The following is a 24,423-nucleotide window of genomic DNA, read 5'->3' on the forward strand; positions in this document are numbered from 1 at the left end:
AAGAGGTAGAGGCAGAGGTAGAGGAGGCCAGTCTGGAGACCATGGTAGAAATCAGAATATGCAGCAAACTCAAGAAAAACCAGTCCTTTGGAGGAGGACGTGGTAACTCTAGAGGCAGGGGGAGCGAAAGAGGTCGTGGTGGATGGATGAGAGGTCAAAATGCAAACACCAATGTTGAATGCTACTATTGTGGTAAAATGGGTCATATGGCTAAAGACTACTACAAAACGCAGAATGACATTATGAATGGAAAATTGCAACAAGGCAATTATGCATCCTCTAGTAGACAAGGTGATGATAGAAATGAGCATTTGTTTATGGTGCAGCACATGACCAGTTCTATGACAAGTGCAGAAGAAAGTAATGATGTGTGGTATGTTTACTCAAGTGCATCAAACCACATGACAAGTCATGCAGAATGGATGCAAGATGCAAGGAAAATGGAAAGACCAGGATTTGTGGAGACTGGTGATGATACTACACATCCTATTGTGCAGATTGGTAAAATTCCTTTGTCTATGCAGGATGGGAAAAAGAAATATCTGTCTAATGTATTTCATGTCCCGAATATGACCAAGAACATGGTTTATATTGGTCAAATGGTTGAGCAGGGCTTGCAAGTTAGATTTAATCCTCATGGATGCTTTGTTGAGGATATGAAAAATAATGGTCGCTTGATAGCAAAAGTAAAGAAGAAGGGTAGGATGTTTACGTTGGATGCAGACATGCCTAAATTGAGTGCAGCAATGTTTGCACATGGGACCGGTGTAGTTGCAGATATTGATATCTGGCATAAACACATTGGTCATGTTAATGTACAGCAACTTAAATCAATGCAGGCCTAAAATATTATTGCAGGATTGCCTAAATTCAAGGTTGCAGAAATGCATAAGGTATGTGAAGCGTGTCAATTTGGAAAACAGGCAAGGAAACCATTTCCTAGACATGTTCAATAGAGTAAGAAGCCATTGGAATTAATCCACTCTGATGTGTGGACTACTAAAGCTGCATCTATTGGAGGCTATCATTATTTTGTCACTTTTATTGATGACTACAGCAAAAAAGTTTAAGTGCATTTTATGAAAAAGAAAAGTGAAGTGTTTGGGCATTTCAAAGCTTTTAAAGCTATGGTTGAAAAAGAAACAGGCCTGCAAATAAAATGCCTAAGGTCAGATGGAGGGGGATAGTACCTCTCAAATGAGTTTGCAAGGTTCCTGCAGGAGCATGGCATAAAGCAACAATATTCATGCAGTCGTACCCCACAGCAAAATGCACTTGCCAAAAGGAAAAACAGGCATATTGGAGAGGTATCTCGGGCCATGCTAAATGAAAAAGACCTTCCAGACTATAATTGGGTTGAAGCAGTTGCTACAGCAATTTACATAATGAACAGGACTCCCACTGCAGCAATACATGGCATGATGCCAGAGGAGATGTATATGGCATGACGCCAGAGGAGATGTATACTGGTAGGAAACCAAATATTTCTCATTTGAAAATTTTTTGTTGCATTGCCTATGTTCATGTGCCAAATGAGTTGAGGTCCAAGTTGGATCCAAAAGCTGAGAAGTGCATCTTTATTGGTTATTCTCTGCAGCAGAAAGGGTATAGATGCTATAAGCCTTCTACTCATACGTTTACAGTGAGCAGAGATGTTGTTTTTGATGAGATGAGCAGCTGCTATAGACCAGTAAATGTGATTGATGATGTAGATGCACAAAATGGTAATGCTGCACAGAATTCACAGCAGTAATCACAAAATATTAGTGGACCTACAGTGTCCTCTAGCAGTGGTTCACATACTTCGCCATGGATAGGCAGATTGAGATCAAGAGAATCTCCTCAAAGCAATGCAGATAGTGGTATGCAGGTATCATGAAAAGGAAAAGAGAAGGTAGATCAGCCCATGTTTGATGTGAATGCAAGTCACTCTTATGTGGATGGTGAATCCAGTGGCTCAGAATAGAGCATTGATGATGAGTTGGGTATTCCTTCTGTTGTTACACTTGGAGTAAGGAAGACCAGGGATGTTTTGAGAGCACCTGGAAGTGAGCCTATTTTGCGCAGGTCTACCAGAGCTAGGTATCCTATGGATAAGCTAAAGTATGATGGATTTACAACCATTCACTATGCCTATATGGTCAAAATGATACAGGAACCAGAACCCACTGCTTTTGAGCAAGCCATGGGAAAAGAAAAATGGGAGAAAGCCATGGATGAAGAAATGGATGCCTTGGAAGCAAATGCTACATGGGAATCGATGTCTTTGCCTAAAGACAAGAATGCAATTGGCTGCAAGTGGGTTTATAAGGTGAAGCACAATGCAGATGGTTCTGTGAACAGATGCAAGGCAAGATTAGTTGTCAAGGGGTATGCATAGACATATGGCATTGACTATAAGGAAACATTTAGTCCGGTTGCAAGGGTGGCCACCGTAAGAGCAATCATTTCTATGGCTGCATCAAAGGGATGGTCTTTACATTAGATGGATGTAAAGAATGCCTTCTTGCATGGTGATTTGCAAGAAGAGGTCTTGATGGAGCAGCCACCAGGTTATGTTCACTTTGTTCATCCTGAGTTTGTTTGCAAGTTGAAAAAAGCCTTGTATGGCTTGAAGCAAGCACCTAGAGCATGGTTTGACAAGATAGGACAGTATCTTGTCACTATTAGCTTTCAGATTTCCAAGGCAGATTTCTCACTTTATGTGAGAAAAACAGAGAAAGGTATATGCTGCTTGTCATTTATGTTGATGATTTGATCATCACAGGTGATAGTGATGAAGATATCCTTCATGTGAAAATGTTATTGAAGCAAAAGTTTGAGATGAAGGATTTGGGAGAGCTGCGTTATTTCTTGGGCATTGAGGTGATTAGATCACCAAGTGGGATACAGCTCTTGCAGAGGCAGTATGGATTGGACATGCTGTCCAAATATGGGATGACAGGCTGTAAGCCTATTTCAATTCCTTTGGAGCAGAATGTGAAGCTGAGCGCAGATGTAGGTGAGCTTCTGGAAGACCCTACTATGTACAAGCGCATAGTAGGAAGTTTGATTTATATGACTATTACCAGGCTAGATTTGAGCTATGCTATCGATTGGTAAGTCAGTTTATGCAGGCTCCAAGGAAACCGCATTTGGATGTGGCTAGACGCATACTCAGGTATGTGAAGTCCACATTGCAGTATGGACTATTTTATGAGGCTAGGGTTCAGATACAGTTGCATGGATACACTAATATTGATTGGGCTGCTAGTATTTCTGATAGATATCTACGAGTGGATATGTGTTCTCTTTTGGCAGTGCTGTAGTCACTTGGAGCAGCAAGAAACAGCCTACAATTGCCTTGTCGAGTGCAGAGGCTGAGTAGAGGGGTGCAACAATGGTTGCATGTGAGGTAGCTTGGTTGCATAAGCTACTTTATGATATGCATTAGTCTATAGATGGGCCAGTTATCATTTATTGTGACAACATGAGCAGTATACACTTGGCAAATAACCTAATCTATCATGCTAGAACAAAGCACATTGAGGTGCATTATCACTATGTGCGGGAGAAGGTTTTACTAGGTCTTATTGATCTAGTTTATGTCAGCACAGAAGATCAGGTAGCTGACATATTCACGAAAGCATTGGGCATAGAGAAGCTGCTCAAGTTCAGAGACCTGCTTGGTGTGCAGGAATTGGGATTGAGCTCGAGGGGGAGTGTTGAGATATCGAGCTTTCACTCGTGATATGCCAGGGTGACCATTGTGCATTTATGTCACCAACTTATTAGCTGCAGATGTGGTTGGTACACCGCCCATGAATAATAGCTGGATGACAGCTATCCTTATGTACTCTAGTTCGTGGCTCAGTTAGTATGCCACCTTAGTTAGCTGAGTTTGGTTTGAGACCCACATATAGGGTTCTTCTATTTCTTTGTACAAGAGTTCCTTTGGCTTTCACAACTAAGAAGAGGAAAACTATTTTCAGCCTCCACCTTTGTGTGTATTCCCCCATTGTGTATGTGAGAAAGCCGTAAGTGAGACTCCTTCCTTCTCTCCCACTATCTTCACACAAGGTTGATCTTGGGCTACTTGTGGCTTGACCCCCATGAGGCAAATAACTGCACTAACCACATTTTGTGGCGATTTGTAGCTTGAACCTATGACCGTTGGGATATTTGGGGCTCAAACTTCCTGAGCTTGTATTGTAATCCTTCCATGACTGCAGCCATTGAAGTAAATCATGAAGCCTAGTCACCTCTAATCACTGGTTACCCTGCATTCTACGATGACTGTACTCTATGGATGTTAACACGAAGGGAGGCTGAGACCTTATGTAGACCTGGATAATTGAATAGAGGGCCCGAGTGATAATAATCAATATAGTGATTGGCTAATGATTGAGGGATGCAGAGTCAAGGTATATGCTATGCATGGCAAAAACAGACTAGGTTATCTTTAATCGTGAACTAAGCATTATGGAGACCGATTGTTGGTTGTTTGATAGCCAAGATCATGCAAATGGAGAGTTAAATCTTGGTTTTGAATTAAAGGACGGACTTTTAAATTTACTAGTTATGGGCAAGCAAGTTTGGAGGTTTGTTGAGTCCATTGGATCGTTTGAGTCACAGGACAGATCACAACACAATATAGTGTTGTGAGATGACTCTTAAATGGCTTTTGCAGTAGCATAATGCCCTCACAAATGGTCACAAATCAAATCCACTTATCATCACTCCCCTTGTCTATCCTTCTAATTTTTGTTAGCACTGGCTGTCCTAGAGATAGTGCTTTAGGATTGAGTTGAGGGGAGTTTTGTGATTATTCCTAGTTTTTTGTTTTTTTTTAATTCCTAACCTCTATTTTTGGATGGCTGTTGCCTTTCCAACCTTTTTGACTTGTACAAGAAGAATACCATTCAAATTCTTGCTACCCTTGGAATATCGAATGATAGAATAATCACCCGTCGTGCGAGTGCTTCCACATAAACAATTCCATCCAAAGTATGAGCAAATTGAATACCTAGAGGTTTGTTAAGGGTAACCATGTACTCGCTTAGATTCATCTTGTACGTATTGCTGACACCTATAGCAGCCCCTCCTGCATCTTTGTACATTGCTCGCACTATACCTTCATGAATATTGTGCCCTTTGCTTGCTACATTATTTGTAGACAAAGGCCATTCCCTGCTCCAACATTCTTTCCCATTCAAGTTAAAATCTGACCTGGAAGGACCACATTTTTGCTGATATGAACCACAAGGCTGCAACTATTTTAATCCTAGAGCCCATAAGGGAGGGGATGATTATAGATGCTTCTGATTAGATTGGAGCAATAAATTGTCTTGTCTCGTCTTCTTAGACCGGCTGATGAAAAACCAAAGGGGAATTTTATAAGATTATATTTAAAAGAAAGTTTGGTGCTATCTGAGATTTGCGATGTTCTTAATTGCATCACTAGTAGACCACTTAACGTATAATGAGACCCAAAGCAGGGTGGAGTAGACATGCTTTTGTATTTTTTCAAGGACTCACGTTGAAGGCAAGCACCAAAGGAGTGCTTGTGTTACATAGTCGAGAATCCCAGCTCCAATCGACCAATCCTAGAGTCTCTTCTATTACATAGCCAAGAATCCTAGCTCCAATCAACCAATCCTAGGGGTCTATTCAGCGATGAGACAAAATGGTGATTAATTTAATCTAGCTGCTTGGAAAGGTCCTACTTGAAATGAAAGGCCATTGCTATTATGTCCAAAAAGCAAGAGCACACATACAAAGCTCATGGTGTGCTGAAGGCCCATTTTGCAAAGTGCTTGATGTAGAGAAAATTTGATGAAGTATTTAACCTAGTGATATCAACAAAAAATGAGCCAAACTATTGTCATCTAGGAAAGAAATTCGTAGACCACTTGTGAGAGCAAATGATAAAAAAATAACTCAAGATTACTAATAAACATCGCAAGGAAACGATAGTCAAATAGGTGGATGAATCATGCTCCAAACAATATCTAACGACCGAAGTTATGAACAGCAAAGGTACCATAGACAAATAGGAAATGACTACGCAAAAGACCCTAGAGAAAGCTGCAAGAGCGAGATGATAATGATGATGGAGAGAAGACGAAGCGAACAAGGTCTTCATGAGCCATTTCATACCTTTGCACATCACCAAGGCAACATTAAGACACTACCCCAGACATTGGTAGGGATGATCGGGTCTTGATGTATCATGTCTCATGTCTCATGTTTATGTTTTTTTTTGTTCTTTTTTTTTTGGGGGGGGGGCAAAGAAAAGTGGATCTTATTCTAATCATTTGTTTTGTACAATGGTGTCAATCTTTGACAAAATGTTCTGTTCTAGAGAGGAATGACTGCATACAAGAAAACCATTGTCTAAAAGTGGGAAACATCAAAAATAGCGCCAAGAAGATATATGAGTTTGAGCTTAGTTTAACAATTTTAACTAGTAAAATATGCTCAAGTGTTGATATGCTTGCTGAAGATAGGCTATGCTACATCCTTGTCTATCCAAAAAAGAGATAGTGTGCTGCAAATGATTATATGATCCACAAAACTACTATTTTTTTGGCAGCCATCAAAGTTGCAGCACTCCTAGTATCCAAAAATAGTGCATAGGGCCTGTGAACGAATGAGTAGTAATAGAGAAACAATAGCCAGTAGAGGATCTCTAATCAACAGGTTCTATTTTGACTGGGAAGAGAGATGGAAGGAGTTGAGCTTGCATATCCACTCCTCAATTGGAGCATCTCCTTGCCTCCTGAATGTGTTCTTCCAGCTCTGCCTGGAGTTGAGATACCTAGTCATTATAATTGTGATATTCTTGGTGCAATAAAAACTTGGCTTGGACCACACCACATAGTGATCAGTTAGTAAGAAGATAGCATTCATACCAATTAACAAAGATCTGTTCAGCATGCATGACCTCATCATTGAATTGAAAAGCATTTCTAGATATCCAAATACCATAGTGCATATGCTCTGATGTGTGCCCATGTCGCATAAGGTATTTTGAGAGCATCTCCCAAGAGGATAGACTTCCAGTTTATAGGTTCACCTATTCTCAATTGCACAAATTTCCAAACTTTTCTTGCTATGAGGCAAGCTATAAAGAGATGGAAGATGTCTTCCTTAGTGCCCACACAGTGTTTGCATGTGCCATCTCCCTTACCAATGCTGAAACTTCTACAGTTGGTCCAGACAGCCTTGTGTAAAGTTAACCATAAGAGTGTGGACATTTTCTTTAATAATTCTTCCCTCCCAAATCAACTCAAATCTGATAGCCCATTTTCTTTCATTATTAGAATTGTTCCACCTAGAGTTTAGTTTAGCAATAGTCTCATCTATACCTTCAGATGAAGTGGGTATAGGAAGGAGAATTGAGTTGCCTACCCATCCAAACTCTCTAGAGAAATTAACAATTATGCCCCCTTTCCAAGTGATGTCCCCATTGGTCTACATTGTGGAGTCTTAATTCTCTTCTTATCTCCAACCAATTCTTTTATCTAACATTGGTCTTGTCCGATAAATCCCCCCAACAAGAAAGCGCTTTCTTCACTAAGTGCCATGCTCTCGGAAAGTCATTGTTACTTAGTTGTTATTTTGTGAAAAAGGTAGAAACCCAGATTGAATCTAAAGCCATAAAGCTTCCTTTCCCAAAGAGAGTGATGTGGCATTTTATATGTTCAAAGGCCCCCCATATGGATTTCCACAGCTAGCTCCCTTTGGTAGTGCAAGGTTCTAGGTTCCCAATGGCTGCTAAAAGGGGATATTCCTTCCATCTAAGAGCTCTGAGAGGCCTTACATGCTTGAAGTTCTTGAGAAGGAGGTTAGCCCAATCACTTTCAAGAGTAGTGATGGCTTTAATTATCCACGTAGCTGCTACCCAAGCCTCCTTCCTTCCTTGGTCTGATGCAAAAAGCCCATTTAACCTTAGCTATCCTTCTTCTAGTGTCACTCCCCCCCCATAAGAAGGATCTGCAGATCCTTATGAACTTTTCTAACCTTGTTCTGGAAGGACACCAACATGAGAGATAAAATATGGCAATTGGATATATGCAGTGATTTAGTAATACCCTTCTCCATGCCAGGTTTGCCTACAATCCCCTGATACTATCTATTTTCTTTTTGAACTTTTCTAGGAACCACTCCCATCTATCTTTCATCTTAACATTGAACCCCATAGGGATACCTCTAGTAGTCTGAATATCTGCCCATGGGGAATTTTCTTACAGCCAAGCTGGTCCATAAGGTTTTGGTTGTCACCATATAACAATGCATAACCTATTTTGGAGTGATTTATTTTTGAACGAGATGCATTACAGAATATCCATACAGTCCATAGCTCTTTGTATGTCTACATCTGTGTTTCTTAGGGTAGTATCATATGCAAATTCCTGGTTTACAAGCTTCTTTCCTAAGGGGAGCTCTATATCATTGATTTCTCCTGTAGTCACCTGCTCTTTTATCAACCATCCCAAAGCATCAATAGCTATAGCAAATAAGAGAGGTGTTAGAGGGCATCCTTGTCTTATGGACCTTCTCAACATGAAGCTTTGAGACATCTCTCCATTCACACACACCATTGCAGAGGCATTTGATAGTAGCAGAGGTGAATTTCTTTCCTAGTCCCAAGCTGTTAAGTGATTGCCATAGAAAATCCCAATTCAGCTTGTCATATGCCTTATCAAAGTCTATTTTAATTAGATAGATCTCTTCATTACTTTCTTCAACATGAGTGCACCCTTCCCATAAGTTGAAGGTTGCTTCTAGCAGATGCCTTTTCTTGATGAAACCTTTCTGTTCCTCTAGAATCCACTTATCCATCTTGTGTCTTAGTCTCAGAGCAATTGCTTTGGCATATATCTTGTAGGAATAGTTTAACATAGTGAGGGGCCTCCAATTTTTCAAAACTATCCTGTCCCCTTCCTTTGGTATAAGCTTAATAACCCCTCCATTTAAATGCTCTGGGAGCAAGCCCTGTTTAGCACTCTCCCTCCAAATAGCTAGTAAGGAGGGACCAACAATGTCACAAAAGAACTTGTAGAATTCTGTGTTTGCATCACCTTTACCACCGCCCTCTCCACTACCCTCAAATTTTCCTTTCTTTATTGCAATTCCTTTGCTGTATAGGTGTTTTGCCATCAACCATTGCAAAAGCAACCTCTTTAAGCTCCTAAAGGAAGAGGTCTATTTCCAAGTTTCTGTCTAAGTTGGATATAGAGGTTTGTTTGGCTGAATGGCACCTATTTCTGGCTTGTTGTCTATTAAGTCCACTATACTCAAAAGGTTTTTGAAGTGATTGACTATGATCTCCATATTTTCGGCTTTTGATTTAACCAATTCCCCATCATGGCAGGCATTTGAGCATTGTGTACATGGTTGATTTCCATCGGTGTTGGAACTGACGAAGGTACTGGCAAGATTAGTAGACCAACTTATCTAGAGCATCTCACCCTAAGCAAGAGAGTGATTCTTCTCGTAAAAATATTGAAAATAATATAAAAGGAAATAATGCTAGTTTGCATTACACCTTTAGTTGACAAGAAGAATCATTCTCTTGCTTTCAAGTCAACTAAAAACTTGGAGGACGTGAACTTAATTCGTTGGGCAATCAACAATGCTTCCTGAAGAGTTTTAGGGCCTTGATCTTGAGTTCACTATGCGAAATATTAGATTGAAGACGTAGCCACAAAAAGAAAAGCTTTAGATCTTCCACCATATTACTGTCAACTCTCATCAAAAGGTGGGTCAATTTCACCCCAAATTGTGACACAGTTTCATTCGGTAAATGTTTTAAGTCTTGTAACTGTGTGAGCGCATCCTTCACGGTATCTATGCTACCAAACGCTGACGACAAAGCCAATCGAAGATGATACCAGGAGTTTTTTTATAGCAGGACCAAGTTGGTGATACCAAGTGGCGGCGAGCCACTGAAAAGCTAGTCTTATTTCTTCCGCTTTCTATTGATCCAACCATTGATGGTATTCGTTGAGATTATCAAAATGGTCTAACCACATGTAGACATCTTCGTCTTGAGAGCCAGTGAATGCCTTTGGATGCACTTTGGAATCGCGATCCGGACGATTACCAACGAAAAACGCCAACATGAAGCCAAATTAGCCACATGAATATTCGATTGAACCAATTCTATCAAGAGTGTTGCCAAAATTTCAGGTGTGAAGTGAAAACCAGAATTCTGATGTGCGTGTTCTCTACGGTCAGTGTCATGCTCTATTTGATCCATCTCGACGTCTCTACCAAAACGTAACACGTTAAATTGACCAAACAAACGAAGCTAACATCAAAGAGCTAAGGACTACACAACGAGGAGCCAAGAGATATGACATGAAATTCAACTGTCGGACTTAACCAAACATCTATGTCAATCATCCACGCCATGATATAGAGAGCTATCAGTGACAATAAGTGGGTCTCTTAAGGTTAAGTAGAGACTATCCGCTTTGGAGTAACGTTGCATCTTTTCAACTACATGACTTAAATTTTTTTTTATAGAGCCTTAATTGATAGAGCCTCGGAGACATGCACTCGCTTGCGAATGTTCCTACAAAGCTACTAGGAAAGCCATAGAAACTCCACCCTAGTTTGAAAAGGAAGAAAAGAGGGGGGAAGATGGCTGCAGAGTCTGCTCTGGAGGCCATCTACGAACTAGAAGAAGAAGAAGATACATTCCAACTTTCCGATTGTGAAGATCATCCTGGCGATGGCGATGGCGATGGCGATGGCGTTGGCGTTGGCGTTGGCATTCATCAGGCCCTCGAGGATGGCGAAATTGGTCAGTTCCGCTTCCTTGTTTCTTGTTTCGCCCTTATCTTTGCCCCCAGTCAGTCCTTGACGAGCTTCTCGTTTAGATGATCAACCTCATGCTGCCAACGACCTGGACGCCGCTATTCAAAATGCCAAGAATGCCGTCAGACTTGCCAGGTCCCGGGTGCCTGTTAAGCAACTGAAGCGGAGGAAGAGTCGCCGGCGTAAAGTTAAAGAAGACGACCCTCGAAAGTCTGTCACCTCTACCTTTGAAACGTTTCAAATCCTCGTGTCTGTGTCCTTAACAGCAAAGATGCAAAAAAATTTCCGCTTCTTTTATTTGGCTATTCCTGTTTTGTTTTGCTGGAGATGCACTAATAATCATTGGTATATTGCAGGTTTGTCTCTCAGACGTGTAAACGTCTGCATGAGCCGAAAACTTTTCTCGTAGAGGCAGCGGTACGAAAACTGGGTGTTGACGTTGTCCGTAGCCTGGTGGAAGAGGTAATCACGCTTAGTCTGTCGTTTTGAAAGACAAGCCTTTATCGATAGGATGCGAAGTTTCTTTCAATGAATCATATGAGTATATTGATTAATCATTTAAAGTGTTCATCCTTTTCCTGTGCCAAACCTCGTCTTCAGGCTGAGAAGTGAAAGAAACAGAGCGAAACCAGCAGATATTTTACTTGGTAAAACTGTGTATAGAATTCATCAAGGTCGTCCTACCATAGGCACCGCACCTCCTCATCACATCACATAAACCTACTACTTGCTAAACATAACACCAGCTGCCTGCGGAAGTACTTTATTCAACACTTCTGCCCAACAGACAGCTTGATTTGCAACGCTACTGACCAATTTTGAGAATGATGACCGAGGTCAAATCCTTTCTGGGATGAAACAGAATTAGCTAGAACTTTAGCTAGCTCTAACCAATTCTGGTTGACTGTTCAGTTCTATTCTAAACTATTCAAATTCTTAGGGAAAAAATGAATAATTCAGACAGGAAGTTTGTTGCCTAGGCTAGATCATTAGCTTAGAATCACAATTCTGAAATGAACAAGGAGGTACCGTTTAGATTTGGGGCTGGACCTACAACAATCAAAGTCACTTCTTATGGAAACTTTACTTCACTCTCTCATAGTTCTTAAACAGTCTTGTATGACCCAATGGAGAAGACTGCAACTCCTGCAATACTAGTAGCTTAAACTCTAAATGTTCAGTATGGAAAATCCTATCATGGTACCATATCAGCCCATTTAGCTTGTAATGTTGATGATCAAGGCATTTGGGGTCCTGCAGGTCCTGAAATGAGTTGCAGCTGGTGGGTCTACGGGATATTCCTCTTAAATGCCATGGATCATATCTTTATATATTTCTGTCATAGAGGATAGACCACATGCCCACATTCTATAGAGTGAGTCAGCCACTGCATTCTCTTTCCCCATCTTGTATTCAATATCAAAATCAAAATTTTATAAAATTGGAAAACCACCTTCTCTGCTTGGGAACCAAATTGGACTGTGATAGAAAATATCTGAGAGTTCTATGATCAGTCTTTATCTTAAAATGGTTGCCACCTATGTAGTGATGCCTTCTCTTGATAGCATGCAATATGGCTAGCATTTCCTGGTCATATACATGGTAGCTTAGCTCTTTGTTATCCTGCTTCCAGCTCTCATAGGCTATTACTCCATGTTCTTGTTTTAGTAAAGGCCCAATGCCTCTACCACGAGCATCAGCCTCATTGGTTTATGACTGAGAGAAATCTGGACATACAAGGATGGGAGCTGAAGTCCAAGCATCCTTGGAAACTCTTCTTTGCAGTGGCTGTCCAGGAAAAGGCATCCTTCTTAACCTGTTCAGTAAGGGGTGCTGCAATTTTGCATAGTGCATGATGAACCTCCTATAAAAAGAGGCAAGCCCAAGGTATCTCCTTAACTGTGTGGTGTTCTGAGGCGCGTTGCCATTCTCTTACACATCTAACCTGATTGGGATCCGCCCTTATGCCACTGTTGCTGACAATATGACCTAGGTAATCCACCTCACTTGCCATGAATGTACACTTGCTTGCCTGGGCAAGGAGTTGGTAGTCCCTCAATATTTCAAGAACTTGCTATATATGACAATGTAATCAATAAAACCAATATCAACCAATATTTACTCCTACTATCAACCAATATGTGGACAGATCTGCCATTAATAACCCCCTTCAATCTGAGAGTTTGGACACCCCTAGAGTCCTTCATAGCCTACGGGGGGAGATGCTGTACAGAACAGATTGAGTCTCCCAAAACACTTCATCATCCTTGACACAGGAGTTACCCTCTGGATCTCTGCCAATATCCATCTTGTCATCGACATTCCATTCTTGGCATGCTCTTGGGCATTTGGACTGGTAGCTTCCATTTTGATCATGCAGCTTTTCCATGTAGTACCGCTTGGTCAATGGAAAGAAGGCCTCTTTGGTGGAACCATGAAGAGCTTCATCATCATCCTTGCCATTGTTCTCACAACCTTGAAAATCAGAATTTACTACTGGATCATCAGATTAAATCATCATCTATCTCAAGTATCATGCTGACTTTTGCCCTTGCCTTAACCTTGCATATACTCTGGTGCTCTGGGTCTGCTTCAAGATGAAGCACAACAAACCTTGCTTCACAACAAACCTTGCTTTTCCCTGATGGATACAGTAATAGATAGTCTTTGAATTTGCTTATCCACTCTTCTAGCTCCATGGGTGAAAGTACTGCCAAACAATTTCGTATATAGATAACAAATCCAAGTTCAAAATCTTGTCATATTTGTGCCATCACCTCCAGCCAAACATTTACTCATGTAGGGCACTAGTCTCAGGCTTCTGTTTGCTGTTGTAATGATGCGGACCTCTCATAAATCATCGCACACCCCCCTCAGACTTCAGTGGCTGCCTGCTGCTGATTGGCTGACCAGGGTGGCCTTGGTGGCTGGCAGACTTGTCTTGATGGGTGGACAAGGGCAAGTACAATAGAGACAATACTTCAGATAATAGAGAAAGTACTCCCAAACAATTTCATATATAGATAACAAATCCAAGTTCAAAATCTTGTCAAATCTGTACCATCACCTACAGCCAGACACTGCTGAGGTAGGGCACTAGTCTCAGACTTCTGTTTGCTGTTCTAATGATGCGGACCTCTCATAGATCATTGCACACCCTCATCAGACTTCAGTGGCTGCTCTAGGTGAGTCTGCTGCTGATCGGCTGAACAGGGTGGCCTTGGTGGCTGGGAGGTGCCCTAAATTATGCTCAAGAATGATAATGGTTGTTGTACATGGCAGTCTTTTGACCTCCCTCTTCAGGTGCCCAGATGACACAATGCGTACCCATACTCCTACAAGTATCAAGCTTTGTGCATATGACCCTGCTTATTCAACAATTCAGATAATAGAGAAAGTACTGCCAAACAATTTCATATATAGATAACAAATCCAAGCCCAAAATCTTGTCAAATCTGTACCATCACCTACAGCCAAACATCTGCTGAGGTAGGGCACGAGTCTCAGACTTCTATTTGCTGTTCTAATGATGCGGATCTCTCATAGATCATCGCACACCCCCATCAGACTTCAGTGGCTGCTCTAGGTGAGTCTGCTGCTGATCGGCTGACCAGGGTGGCCTTGGTGGCTGGCAGCTGCCCTAAATGATGCCCAAGGATGATAATCTGTTGTACATGGAAGTCTTTCCACCTCCCTCTTCAGGTGCCCAGATGGCACAATGCATACCCATACTCCTACAAGTATCAAGCTTGGCGCATATGACCCTATTTATTCAACAAAATCTCAGCCTCATGAGTTACCAGTTGCAGCTCTACATTTAGCTTTCAACTCTTTTTTTAGACTTGTGACCAAACTTGCCATGTTATTGCACTATTTTAGGATTTAATTATTCTCTTCGCTTGTTCTCCCACCTCAAGTTCATTAGAGCTGGCTCTCATTTTGGGTATGAGCCTTCTCTCTTGAACCAGGAAATGTCCTTGTTGAGGTATCATTGAGAGAGAGAGAGAGAGAGAGAGGTCCTTGTAAGACCTCACAAGCCTATGGAACAAAGTACATCAAGAGAAGAAACTCATACAAGCCTCTATGGGCTGAAACAAAGGGTGCGCTAGGGCCCTTGGTGAGTGCCATGCTAAGCTAAAGAGCTCAAGATCTCAGACTCAAATCTCAAAAACTGAAAACTGAAAACTTAAAATCCAAAACTGGCTGCCGCGTTGGCGCTCCAGTGGGCCGCAAAGATGGCCTGGGTCTACGTTTGTCAGGTTGTCTGTCGCTATGGTAGAGGACGTGGTCTCCTCGACCTTTGTATTTGATGAGCTATGTCGGAGAGAGAGAGAGAGAGAGAGAGAGAGAGAAAGAAATTTTATTAAAGTCTTTGGAAGACCAATGGGTTAAAGTCTTTGGAAGACCGATGGGTCTATGAGACTGTGAAAAAACCTGATACAAATCCAGCTAGAGGGGTGGAGCTACTAACCGAGCATCCACACCCCACCGATATAGAAACAGAAAACTGTATCATACATAGTCATATCATACAATAATAGTGATCATCTACAACAAAACCTTCCTCCACTACCATCATAAGACATAATGTATGCTATAGGACAATGTGGCCCCTCCCCTTGTCAATAGTGAGGGAGTGATAGCATGAAACCAGATGTGGAGTGTTGGGGACCCCAAGCGGGTGCCGTCCTACACTCTCTCTTGGTCACAGCTTTGCGTCTAATGAGGGCGACTGTCACACTTGTTAGTCTGGCTTCCACCCTGAACATGGAGGGAATGTCCCCAAGTGTAATTTGTGCATCAACCCTTTGTCTGACCTGTCGTGTCATTGGCTCTTGGTCACGAGCATGTTTGAGACCTGTGGAACGGGCATTCGTGTGATTTGTATGAAAGAACTTAGTGATCATGCTCTTAGATGAGTCCAACTGGGTCTTCTCTGATCTACATCCCAATTGAAACCCAAGAGAGAACGTTGTAATGGGAGATGACACCCCACAGAATCGAAAGGGATTGGTAGCATACCCTTGCATAGTAATGCAGGCACCATAGGGAGCATTACAGATGTGTTCTATGTCTCCACAATGGCACATAACCTTCTCTTTGTTGGACAGATGATTGAGAGTGATATAGAAGTCATCTTTAACAAGTATGGATGCATCGTGAGAGAGCTCAAGAGTTTCGACTCCATCAATGCTCAGGGTGTCAAGATTTGAAGAATGTTCAAGCTTTCCTCTGCCATTCCGATCCAGAGAGCCCTAGCAACTCATCATCAGAATCAGGATGCTTATTTGAGTACATTGTGGCACAAGAGGTATAGTCACCTCAACTTCAGAAGCCTTGTATCCCTAAAAAAGACCAACATGATACAAGGTATTTCACAATTGTACTTTCAAGATGTATGCGAGGCTTGTTACAGGGGTAAGCAACACTGACAGCCTTTTTCAACATCTTCGACTCGAAGTACTGACATCCTTCAAATTGTGCATTCAGATCTATGGGGTCCGACTACTATACCGTCTCTTGGCAAGGCTTTGTACTTCATTACCTTCATCGATGATTACTCATGGAAGACTTGGATCTACTTTCTGAAACAAAAGTCTGATGCATTTAACACTTTCAAAGACTTCAAAACCTTGGTAGAAAAGCATATTGGCAAGTACCCAAAGATCCTTCGATGTGACAATGGAGGTGAATACAAGTCCACAGAGTTCAATGCCTTTTGCAGACATCATGGCATCACACGTCAGTTCACATGTAGATACCTGTGATATCTGAGTGGGAAAGATGGAGCCTCAATGTTGTTTTGAAAGGAGGTTAATCTGTCCATGTGGAGTCCCAATCTCTCAAACCACCTGCACTTGTCCACATACCAGCATCTCTGATCACCCTTAGTTGCTAGGGCCATAGAGGAGGATAGTGCTAGTCATGGTAGTCTACGTCGCCCTGAGGTGCAAGAGCTGTACTCCTTGATGCGGTATAAATATTTGATGACCTGACTGTGGATCAAGCTGTGGTGGAGATGACTCAAACTCAGCCGAAATGATCTGGTGGGGAGTTAACGGGTTACTGCACACACACACACACACACACACACAGATGCATGAAGGTCGTGTGTGTTTGTGTCTCTCGCCTGTGCCTCGCACCTAGCTCCTCCCGTCTCTTTTGCCGCTCCTGCCCCTTCCGGCTGCTGCAGTCACTGCAGCACAACACACAGCAGCAGTACACCAGCAAGGGGCGGCCCCCAGAACTAGTTCGCAGCGGCTGAAGCATCAGCAGCAGCAGCCCATTCGGAATGTAGGTCACGCAAGAGGGGACATTCATCTTTTTGCACATCATCAGCCTAAGAGAGGTACAAGAGCAACCTACCTTCAGCCCCCAGGCTGAGCTGAGCCTTGGGCTCAGTTTGGGGTGTTAGAGATAGCAAGAGGGCCCCCAGTTATTCAGAGGCCATCATGGAGCCCCCAAAGGTGAAGACCTTTGTTTCAACCCCTATCAGTAAACCCTCCTAATCTGACATCACAGCAACACCCAGCCCATACACATTGCATTACAAGCAAAGGGTTAGCTCAGTCCCACAGGAGCAGATATACTTTCTACAGCAGGAAGTAAGGGAGCTTAGACTTATGGTTGCAGCTCCCAGGAAGAAAGTGAAGGAGATGGAGAACAATGGCAAACCGGACATCATACAGGAAGCACTATAGATAATGGGGAAGCAGCACCTGCATCACAGTTGGTAACGAAAGTCCATGACATGGTTACCAATGAGGTCAAATCGATCAAAAAGGAAATCTTAGTAACAATGGACAACAAAATCAACAAAAGTGAAGTACATAGAGAGGTACAAGAACAAGAAAAAAGGGCGGCTAACGTTCGATGTCTACACATTGGAGGATTACCTGAAGATTGGCATGAAGGGAGCCTAGCAGGAAATTTGATATTATCAAAGCAGCAACCCCTTAAATTGAGTGGGACTTAAAAGGATATAACCATTGTGGCTCCTATTGGGACACAAGCTAGAGTGGTACTCAATGACGGGAGCTCAAGATGAAGTCCACAAAATTGAACAAAGTGAAGGACGCTCGCAAAGAAGGGAAATAGGCTGTCTATAGAGATGGAAAAGCAGTTATCAAAGATTTTAAATCCAAACCCAAGGACTCTCAATCTTAAACTGATGTAATACAGGCTGACTATGGCACCTAGTGTAATGTAGCTTATCTGCAATAACTTTGGAAGTGGTATATGCACTCCCAGTCCCTTTTGATGTGTGTGCCTTGTCTCATAGTCCCGCGAGGGCTTCTGAAGACGTTAATCTCTCTCTCTCTCTCTCTCTCTCTCTCTCTCTCTCTCTCTCTTTATATATATATATATATATATATATATAAGAGATGATTGTTTTAACGTTCATGAAGGCCGAATACGACCTATGGGGTCATATGACCAATTACATTTGGTGGAAAACATGCTGCATGTCTAGTGATCCAGCAAATGATGTCTTGTCTCCATAATTTTGCGATGTATGCTCCCATAGGTAAGGTATGGCCATGTTGGGATAGGAAACTAGCATTTCTCAAATGCCGTGAGATGATAGTCTTGAAATTCTCTTTGATACTTGAGTAGGCATCACATTGCAAAAAGGAGTGCTGCTCAGACTCTATCGTCCCCTGATATCATAGTGTGTATAGCCTCTCTGAACGAGGGGTGGGCATGAGCTTGGGCCTTGTAGCATGCCATCTACCTATTTCACATCATAGGTATTGTGAGCCTGTCCATAAAAGAAAGTCGTTGTAATGCGGGCATATTGTTTTAAGTACAGTACTTAAATCTTGTGTGGTGATCTGCATGCTCCCATGACACTAAGAAGCATCTCCTCAAGAAGGTATCTACAACTTGTTTGTCTTTATCAAACACACCAATAACGCTTCGGCACCCCATCGTTTGAACCATTACTTTGTCTCATCCATCCAACCTGACACTAGTCTCTTACTCTTCATGTGCTGCCAGTCTCCATGAGTAGGATGGAATATGGAGTAGTGTCTTTTGCTCCTAGGAAACTGGTTATGATATGCTTCTGGATTTTCTCCACCTCATTCCAGGCTGACTTGGATAAGCTCCCACCCTAGACCTCTACCCCATTAAGCACCATGGGCGCAACCAAGAGAGACTTTTTCAAATTCCAGCTCCATATCTCAGCCTGCCTAGAAGTATATTCAAAGGCAGCTTCAATCTTTTTGTCCACACATCTTTGCCATCAATGGTCAGAAGGGACGTCTATGCCAAGATACTCGAAGGATTCTGCAACTATGAGGTCCTCCCTGTTCTCTTGAGAGTTGTCACCGACACAATCTTTATTTTGTCTGCAGCCCACTATTTTGGCAGAAGATATCCAGCACATGCTTCAATTTTTGAGCATCTTCTTGGGTTTTTGCTGTTAGAACAATGTCATCTGCATACAACAGTAAGAGAGTGACTTGTGCAGTGTTTTTAGGTCCCATTTGCCCCTCTTGGGCTGTATACTTTGTAAGCAAGTCCTCCAGCTCATCAGTGCAAAGCCCAAACTGTTAGAAATGACCCAGCAGAGGGTACGCACAGCGGAAGACTGATAGAATTGCACAGGAGCTCACACAGTGTAGTGTGGGGTGTGTAATCACAAACTTCTTAATCTTAAACTTACGTGCATAGAATAGATGTGCAGACTCATCAATAGACAATGAACCAGCCAGATAGAGAAACCACCAAAATAATATATTTCCGTCCAAAGCTATGGACACAATACAAAAGAGATAGATCTAGAGTCCCACCAATGGTGTGGTCCTCTGATCTTACCACAAGATACTCCTATCTGCTGGCTATCTCTAGACTCGAGCCCCGCGTGCTCCACCTCGAGCGTCTATAGACTCTGTCCAGAATGATCCTCTCCACCTTGCTGCCTATAGATCAGCCTAGGCGGGCAACCCTTCGATGTCTGTCTGCAGCTTCTCTAGGTCTCTTGGTCCTCCAAAGTATAGGCTCCAAGATGGTAGAAGACTGCTCCTGCTGCTTTTGTGAAGGCTGCTCCAAAGAATGATTTGTGAGGGCTGAATGGCCCCCTTTTATAGGCCCTCCAAAAAACCGACCAGTCAGCATCATTCCGGCTGACTAGACTGGTCAACCAGTCTGCCTTTAAGGGTTCTCAAACCGGGGCTTTAGGCCCACACTTCTAGGGCTCTAGCCCTCCTTTCAAGGCAGGGCCCCAGCTCCCTTGGTCTGCCCTATATAAGGCCCAGTTGGCTGCCTCCAAGCAGCCCAATCAGCCTCTCTCTTGGCCGACTCCCTCTGCTGGTCTGTCCCGCCGCTGCTGCGCCCCTTTCCAGCACCCTGTTCTGCCCACACGTGTGCGCCTTTGCTGCGCCACATGCAGCCTCTGTCCCGCCTCCTGTGCGCCTCTGTTAGGGGCCTGCCTGTACACACAGGCCTTGAAGCACCTCTGCCAGAGGCTGCTGTGCTGCCCATGTGGCAGCCCCCTCCCTCACCTTTTCTTTTGGGCACATGCCCTAGGTCTCCCTCCCCCATGCTCTCCTCATATGGGGGCTTATAGATGGGGAGGTGACCTTTCCAACACAAACAATGTGTGGGGGAGACAGAGAGAGAGAGAGAGAGAGAGAGAGAGAGAGAGAGAGATCATAAAGTTTGCTCCATGAATCACAGGTTGAGACAATAGAAAAACATGGAGGTCAAATGACGGTTGATGGAAAACGAAGAAGAACTCCTGGAGGGGTTTTGTGGAATATATTAAGGTCCCGTTTGAAGGAGGACGATTATAAAGACATTATGGCAGTGGGGAAAGACGTTGAGGTATGAAGGGGTGCCTGCATGATTATTTATGGTGAATTAGTTAATTTTCTGAGTAGCTTTGGTAGCAAATTTGTTATTGGGATGGGAGTGCATCTGTAATCTTTTGACATTTTTGTGAGAATGCAGAAGCAGCGAAAACGAAAGATAGAAGAGCAGGACATGGGTTCAAGTCGCCAACGCCAGTTAAAGCGCAGAAAAACAGATGCAACTGCTCCACACCCAGTCCCATCAGCACAAGTGAAGAAGATAGGGAGGACTTTGTGGCGGTCTAGCATTGAACAAGAGGGTCTACTGAACTCCAAAGTTGACCCAGATAGTGTAGCAATTCATGCCCAGGTACAGTGTGCTTGGGTTCAGGGTCTCAAACAAAAGAATGATCACTCTGGTCTTATTGATGTGGATATGTATGATGATACAGCAAGAAGAAAGGGAGTCCCACTGGCTGAGAGGCTACGTGTGCCGGTTGATTATGAAGATCTTGTTGAGACTCATAAATAAGCATGGCTAATGATGGGTAGTGGTTATTGGTGCTAATCTGCATGGTTTTAACTTGATATAGGGAACTAACAGGGTTCCTTGCAATATTTTGAGGTAGAAAGAATGATGGTTAATTACTAGTATTGGCTTAATCTTTTAGCCTTCTTAGCATCAGATCCATTTACAACATTAAATTTAGTGAAATGAGCATGACATTCATCAATAGCCTTGAATCTTTACACTCATACCTAAATCATTGCAACTACAACAGCAGTAAAAAATTACTGCAAACTGCCAAACATCAAGTCTTTTGTTGGCAAAATTATTGACTAAAGTTTTTAAATCCCCCCCCGCTCCCCCCCCCCCCCCCCCCCTTTTTTTTAACAAAATTTACCCTGCTCCACTCTGTATGTGTTCCCTATGTATGCCCACCCACTTCGTTATGATATGCTATGATGTAACTAGTACAGTTTGAAATTTCCGTGGTTCGACTTGTAGCGGTAGTAAGAGTGCACGACATTGCTACCCAATTGTTGCATTGACTGCTGGCCCAATGGTAACACGATGGAATTGCTGATTGTGTGTTGATGAAGAGGGTTGATTGGGGGGTTGTCTTCCTTTGCTTAGTTGGCTTGGTGGTGGATTGTTGGCCTGATTCTTGGGGCTAGGGTGGTACTGGTGCTTTTGGCTGGAGCTCTTTGATGGTAACATGCCGTGGAAGATTGAGGGAAATGGAGGGGGTGGATGAGGGTGTGGCAAGTCCCATGGTGAAACCTTCAAAAGCATGGGACTCCATCTCTATGGAAGAGTAATAGTTTTAGAGGATTCCTAGAGACCACTAGAGGAGCTTGATGACACATAGAGATATGGATTTTGTGTTTCAGAGATAGTCCTAGAAGATGTTTTGGAGTCCACTAGAGGGGTTGGATGACATACAGAGATTTGGATTTTTGTTTCGGAGATTGACAGTTTGGAGGCTAACTAGAAGTATGGGAGAATTTCGGTAAAATCTTGTTAAACTTGCTAATTCAGCGTTTTTTTGTTAACACTCAATGATTTGCAATTCAGCAATGGTTAATTATGTCAATGCCATTGAATTAATCTTAATTCAATGCACATTGAAATAATTCAGTGGTGCATTAATCCTAGTTCAATGTTTTTTGCAATTTGGACAATTAGGATTTTTTGAAGATTTGCCTAGAGAAATGGTGTTGTGCACCCTTTTGATGCTTCCACCTATACTCTTTAGGTTTGTCTCAATGGTCCGTACAAATACTTATTGACCACGTAGTACCAAAAATACAATACTAACATAGAATGTGCAACCAAATCACAAGCCACAAAACACTATAGATATGGTGTGATTCTTGTCATACCACAAGTACATTCCTTCAAGTATATACCAAAAATGTAAAGCTGCATATTGTAGTCATGATCATATCCATGCTTCAAAAACAAGCAAACATATCAAAGTGTTTTCGACAACATGCAATCTAACCACTACATTGGTCAATTGAAAATAGCATAAAACCATAACGCTAGAGATGTATCCTAGGGTATGGAGCCCCCTCACACCTTAAGGACTACTACATACCACCTAACTCGTGAATGAATGATTCGTGTGCGTAAGGGTATTAAAGGATATTACTTTGAACAAAAAACCCTCCATTTGCTAATGATATCTCCCTCACTTGCCAATTCAAAATTGGCATCATTGGCCTCTCACTATCATCTAAATACTTGAGGATCTCCTCCTCATCATGATGTTAGTCTTTCTTGTCAATATCATGGAGAAGCTCTTCATGAGTCCCACTAAATCTCTTGACTCTAACATCTTGGCTAGTTGAAGTCCTCTTGCCTCCACTCTTATTAGAAAATGTAGTATTTCCTCTCCCTCTTCCTATTCCTATAGAGGAAGAGTCTCTTTTGGTGCACTGCATCATATATATACTCATCTTTGGCATGGTAATCCTCTCTCTCTCTCTCTCTCTCTCTCTGTCTCTCTGTCTCTCTCTCTTTCTCACATAATGTTGGGAGGACTAAAATTTTTTATAAAATTATATTGATCATTTGGCTAGATATAGTTTTATAAATTCATCATTTGTCCTTTTTATAGTTTAGCAATCTGGGCGATAGTTTGAGAGTTATGACCATCATTGTGCTCCATGAATCCTTTTGCTAGTGAAAGGGTCCTGGAAAGATGCCAAAATCTATTTTTGAGTACACAGCCAGATACAACACAAAAAGTACATCACATTTTATTTTTACATCTCATCAATCGAAGCTACGGTTAGAGAGTTATGAGCACTTTTATTAACCATCATCATGATAACTTTCCATGGCGTTTGAAAGGTCACCTCGATTTATTGTACCTCCCCTTAATGGAGGGGAGATGATGAGGTGAAGGTCAAAAGGGGGGGTGAAGTGGATGCTCCAAAAGAGAAGCGGAGCAAGTTGCAATGGACAAAGCTAGTGATAGGTTTGGCCATTTCTGTAGTAGGTTCTTGTGATGCTGCCTCTTTATGGAAAGTAGGTTCTTGTGGGACTATTCAGAGTTGGTACGATACACCCACAATGCAATAGTGAGTTTATGCTCCTAGTCTCTTCGGCTAGCCTCTACTGCGTGTAAGTCATGGTATTGCATAGGGTCTTATTAAAGCTCTTGGCTTGTCCATTTGCTCTAGGGTAATCGGGAGTTGATTTTCTATGAACAATCAAAAACCCACTCATAAGGATTTGTATCGTTTCATTAATGACATGAGTCCCTTGATCACTAATTATTTTAAGGGAAGGCTAAACCATGATATGACGTTTTCATTCAGGAACTTAGTTGCTATCCTAGTGTCAGCTTTCTTGGTTTCCTTGGCTTCTATCCACTTCGTAAAGCAGTCAGTTGCCATGATAATATATCGGGCTTGGGTCCCTTTGGCTGTTAGACTTATAGGTCTGATAAAATCGATGCCACACTTCTCAAAGGCCTGGTCTGTAAGAATTCTTGTAAGGGGCATATAATCATTCTTTTGAAGGATGGAATTTCTCACAACGTTTAGAGAATTTTGTTGCATCGGCAAAGAGAGTAGGCCACCATAGCTTGCAATATCTTATGGGCCATGAGATCTCTTGCAAAGTATGCCCGAATGGGGGCTTCTTCCAACATCTCAATAAACTCATCTTCATAGACACATTGATGCATCATGCTATCCTTACCCATATATAATTGATTGGCTATCAATTGATAGAGTACTTCATCCTTAATGGGCTTTCGGGCCTCGTCCTTGTTAAGGGCCTTGTCTTGCAAAAATCCAT

The 24,423-nt window shown here is 42.3% G+C and overlaps 1 protein-coding gene across 2 annotated transcripts; it reads left to right on the plus strand.

Annotated features, from left to right (window-relative positions):
• The first annotated feature begins 10,557 nt into the window (after positions 1 to 10,557).
• On the plus strand, positions 10,558 to 21,448 carry LOC147887561 (phosphorylated adapter RNA export-like protein). 2 transcript variants are annotated; one of them, XM_087394780.1, is made up of 6 exons: positions 10,558 to 10,795; positions 10,872 to 11,019; positions 11,166 to 11,271; positions 20,494 to 20,640; positions 20,767 to 21,167; positions 21,200 to 21,448. In XM_087394780.1, the coding sequence occupies exons 1-5, from the start codon at positions 10,633 to 10,635 to the stop codon at positions 21,136 to 21,138; spliced, it is 936 nt and encodes a 311-aa protein (XP_087250906.1). In that variant the 5' UTR covers positions 10,558 to 10,632; the 3' UTR covers positions 21,139 to 21,167; positions 21,200 to 21,448. The 2 variants fall into 2 exon arrangements, with proteins under 2 accessions (XP_087250906.1, XP_087250905.1); XM_087394779.1 differs by having other exon boundaries at positions 20,767 to 21,448.
• The last annotated feature ends 2,975 nt before the right edge of the window (positions 21,449 to 24,423 follow it).

This window comes from Dipteris shenzhenensis, chromosome 23 (assembly GCF_047967505.1).
Source record: "Dipteris shenzhenensis isolate YYH24624 ecotype China chromosome 23, Dip_SZ_1.0, whole genome shotgun sequence".
Lineage (NCBI taxonomy): Eukaryota > Viridiplantae > Streptophyta > Polypodiopsida > Gleicheniales > Dipteridaceae > Dipteris > Dipteris shenzhenensis.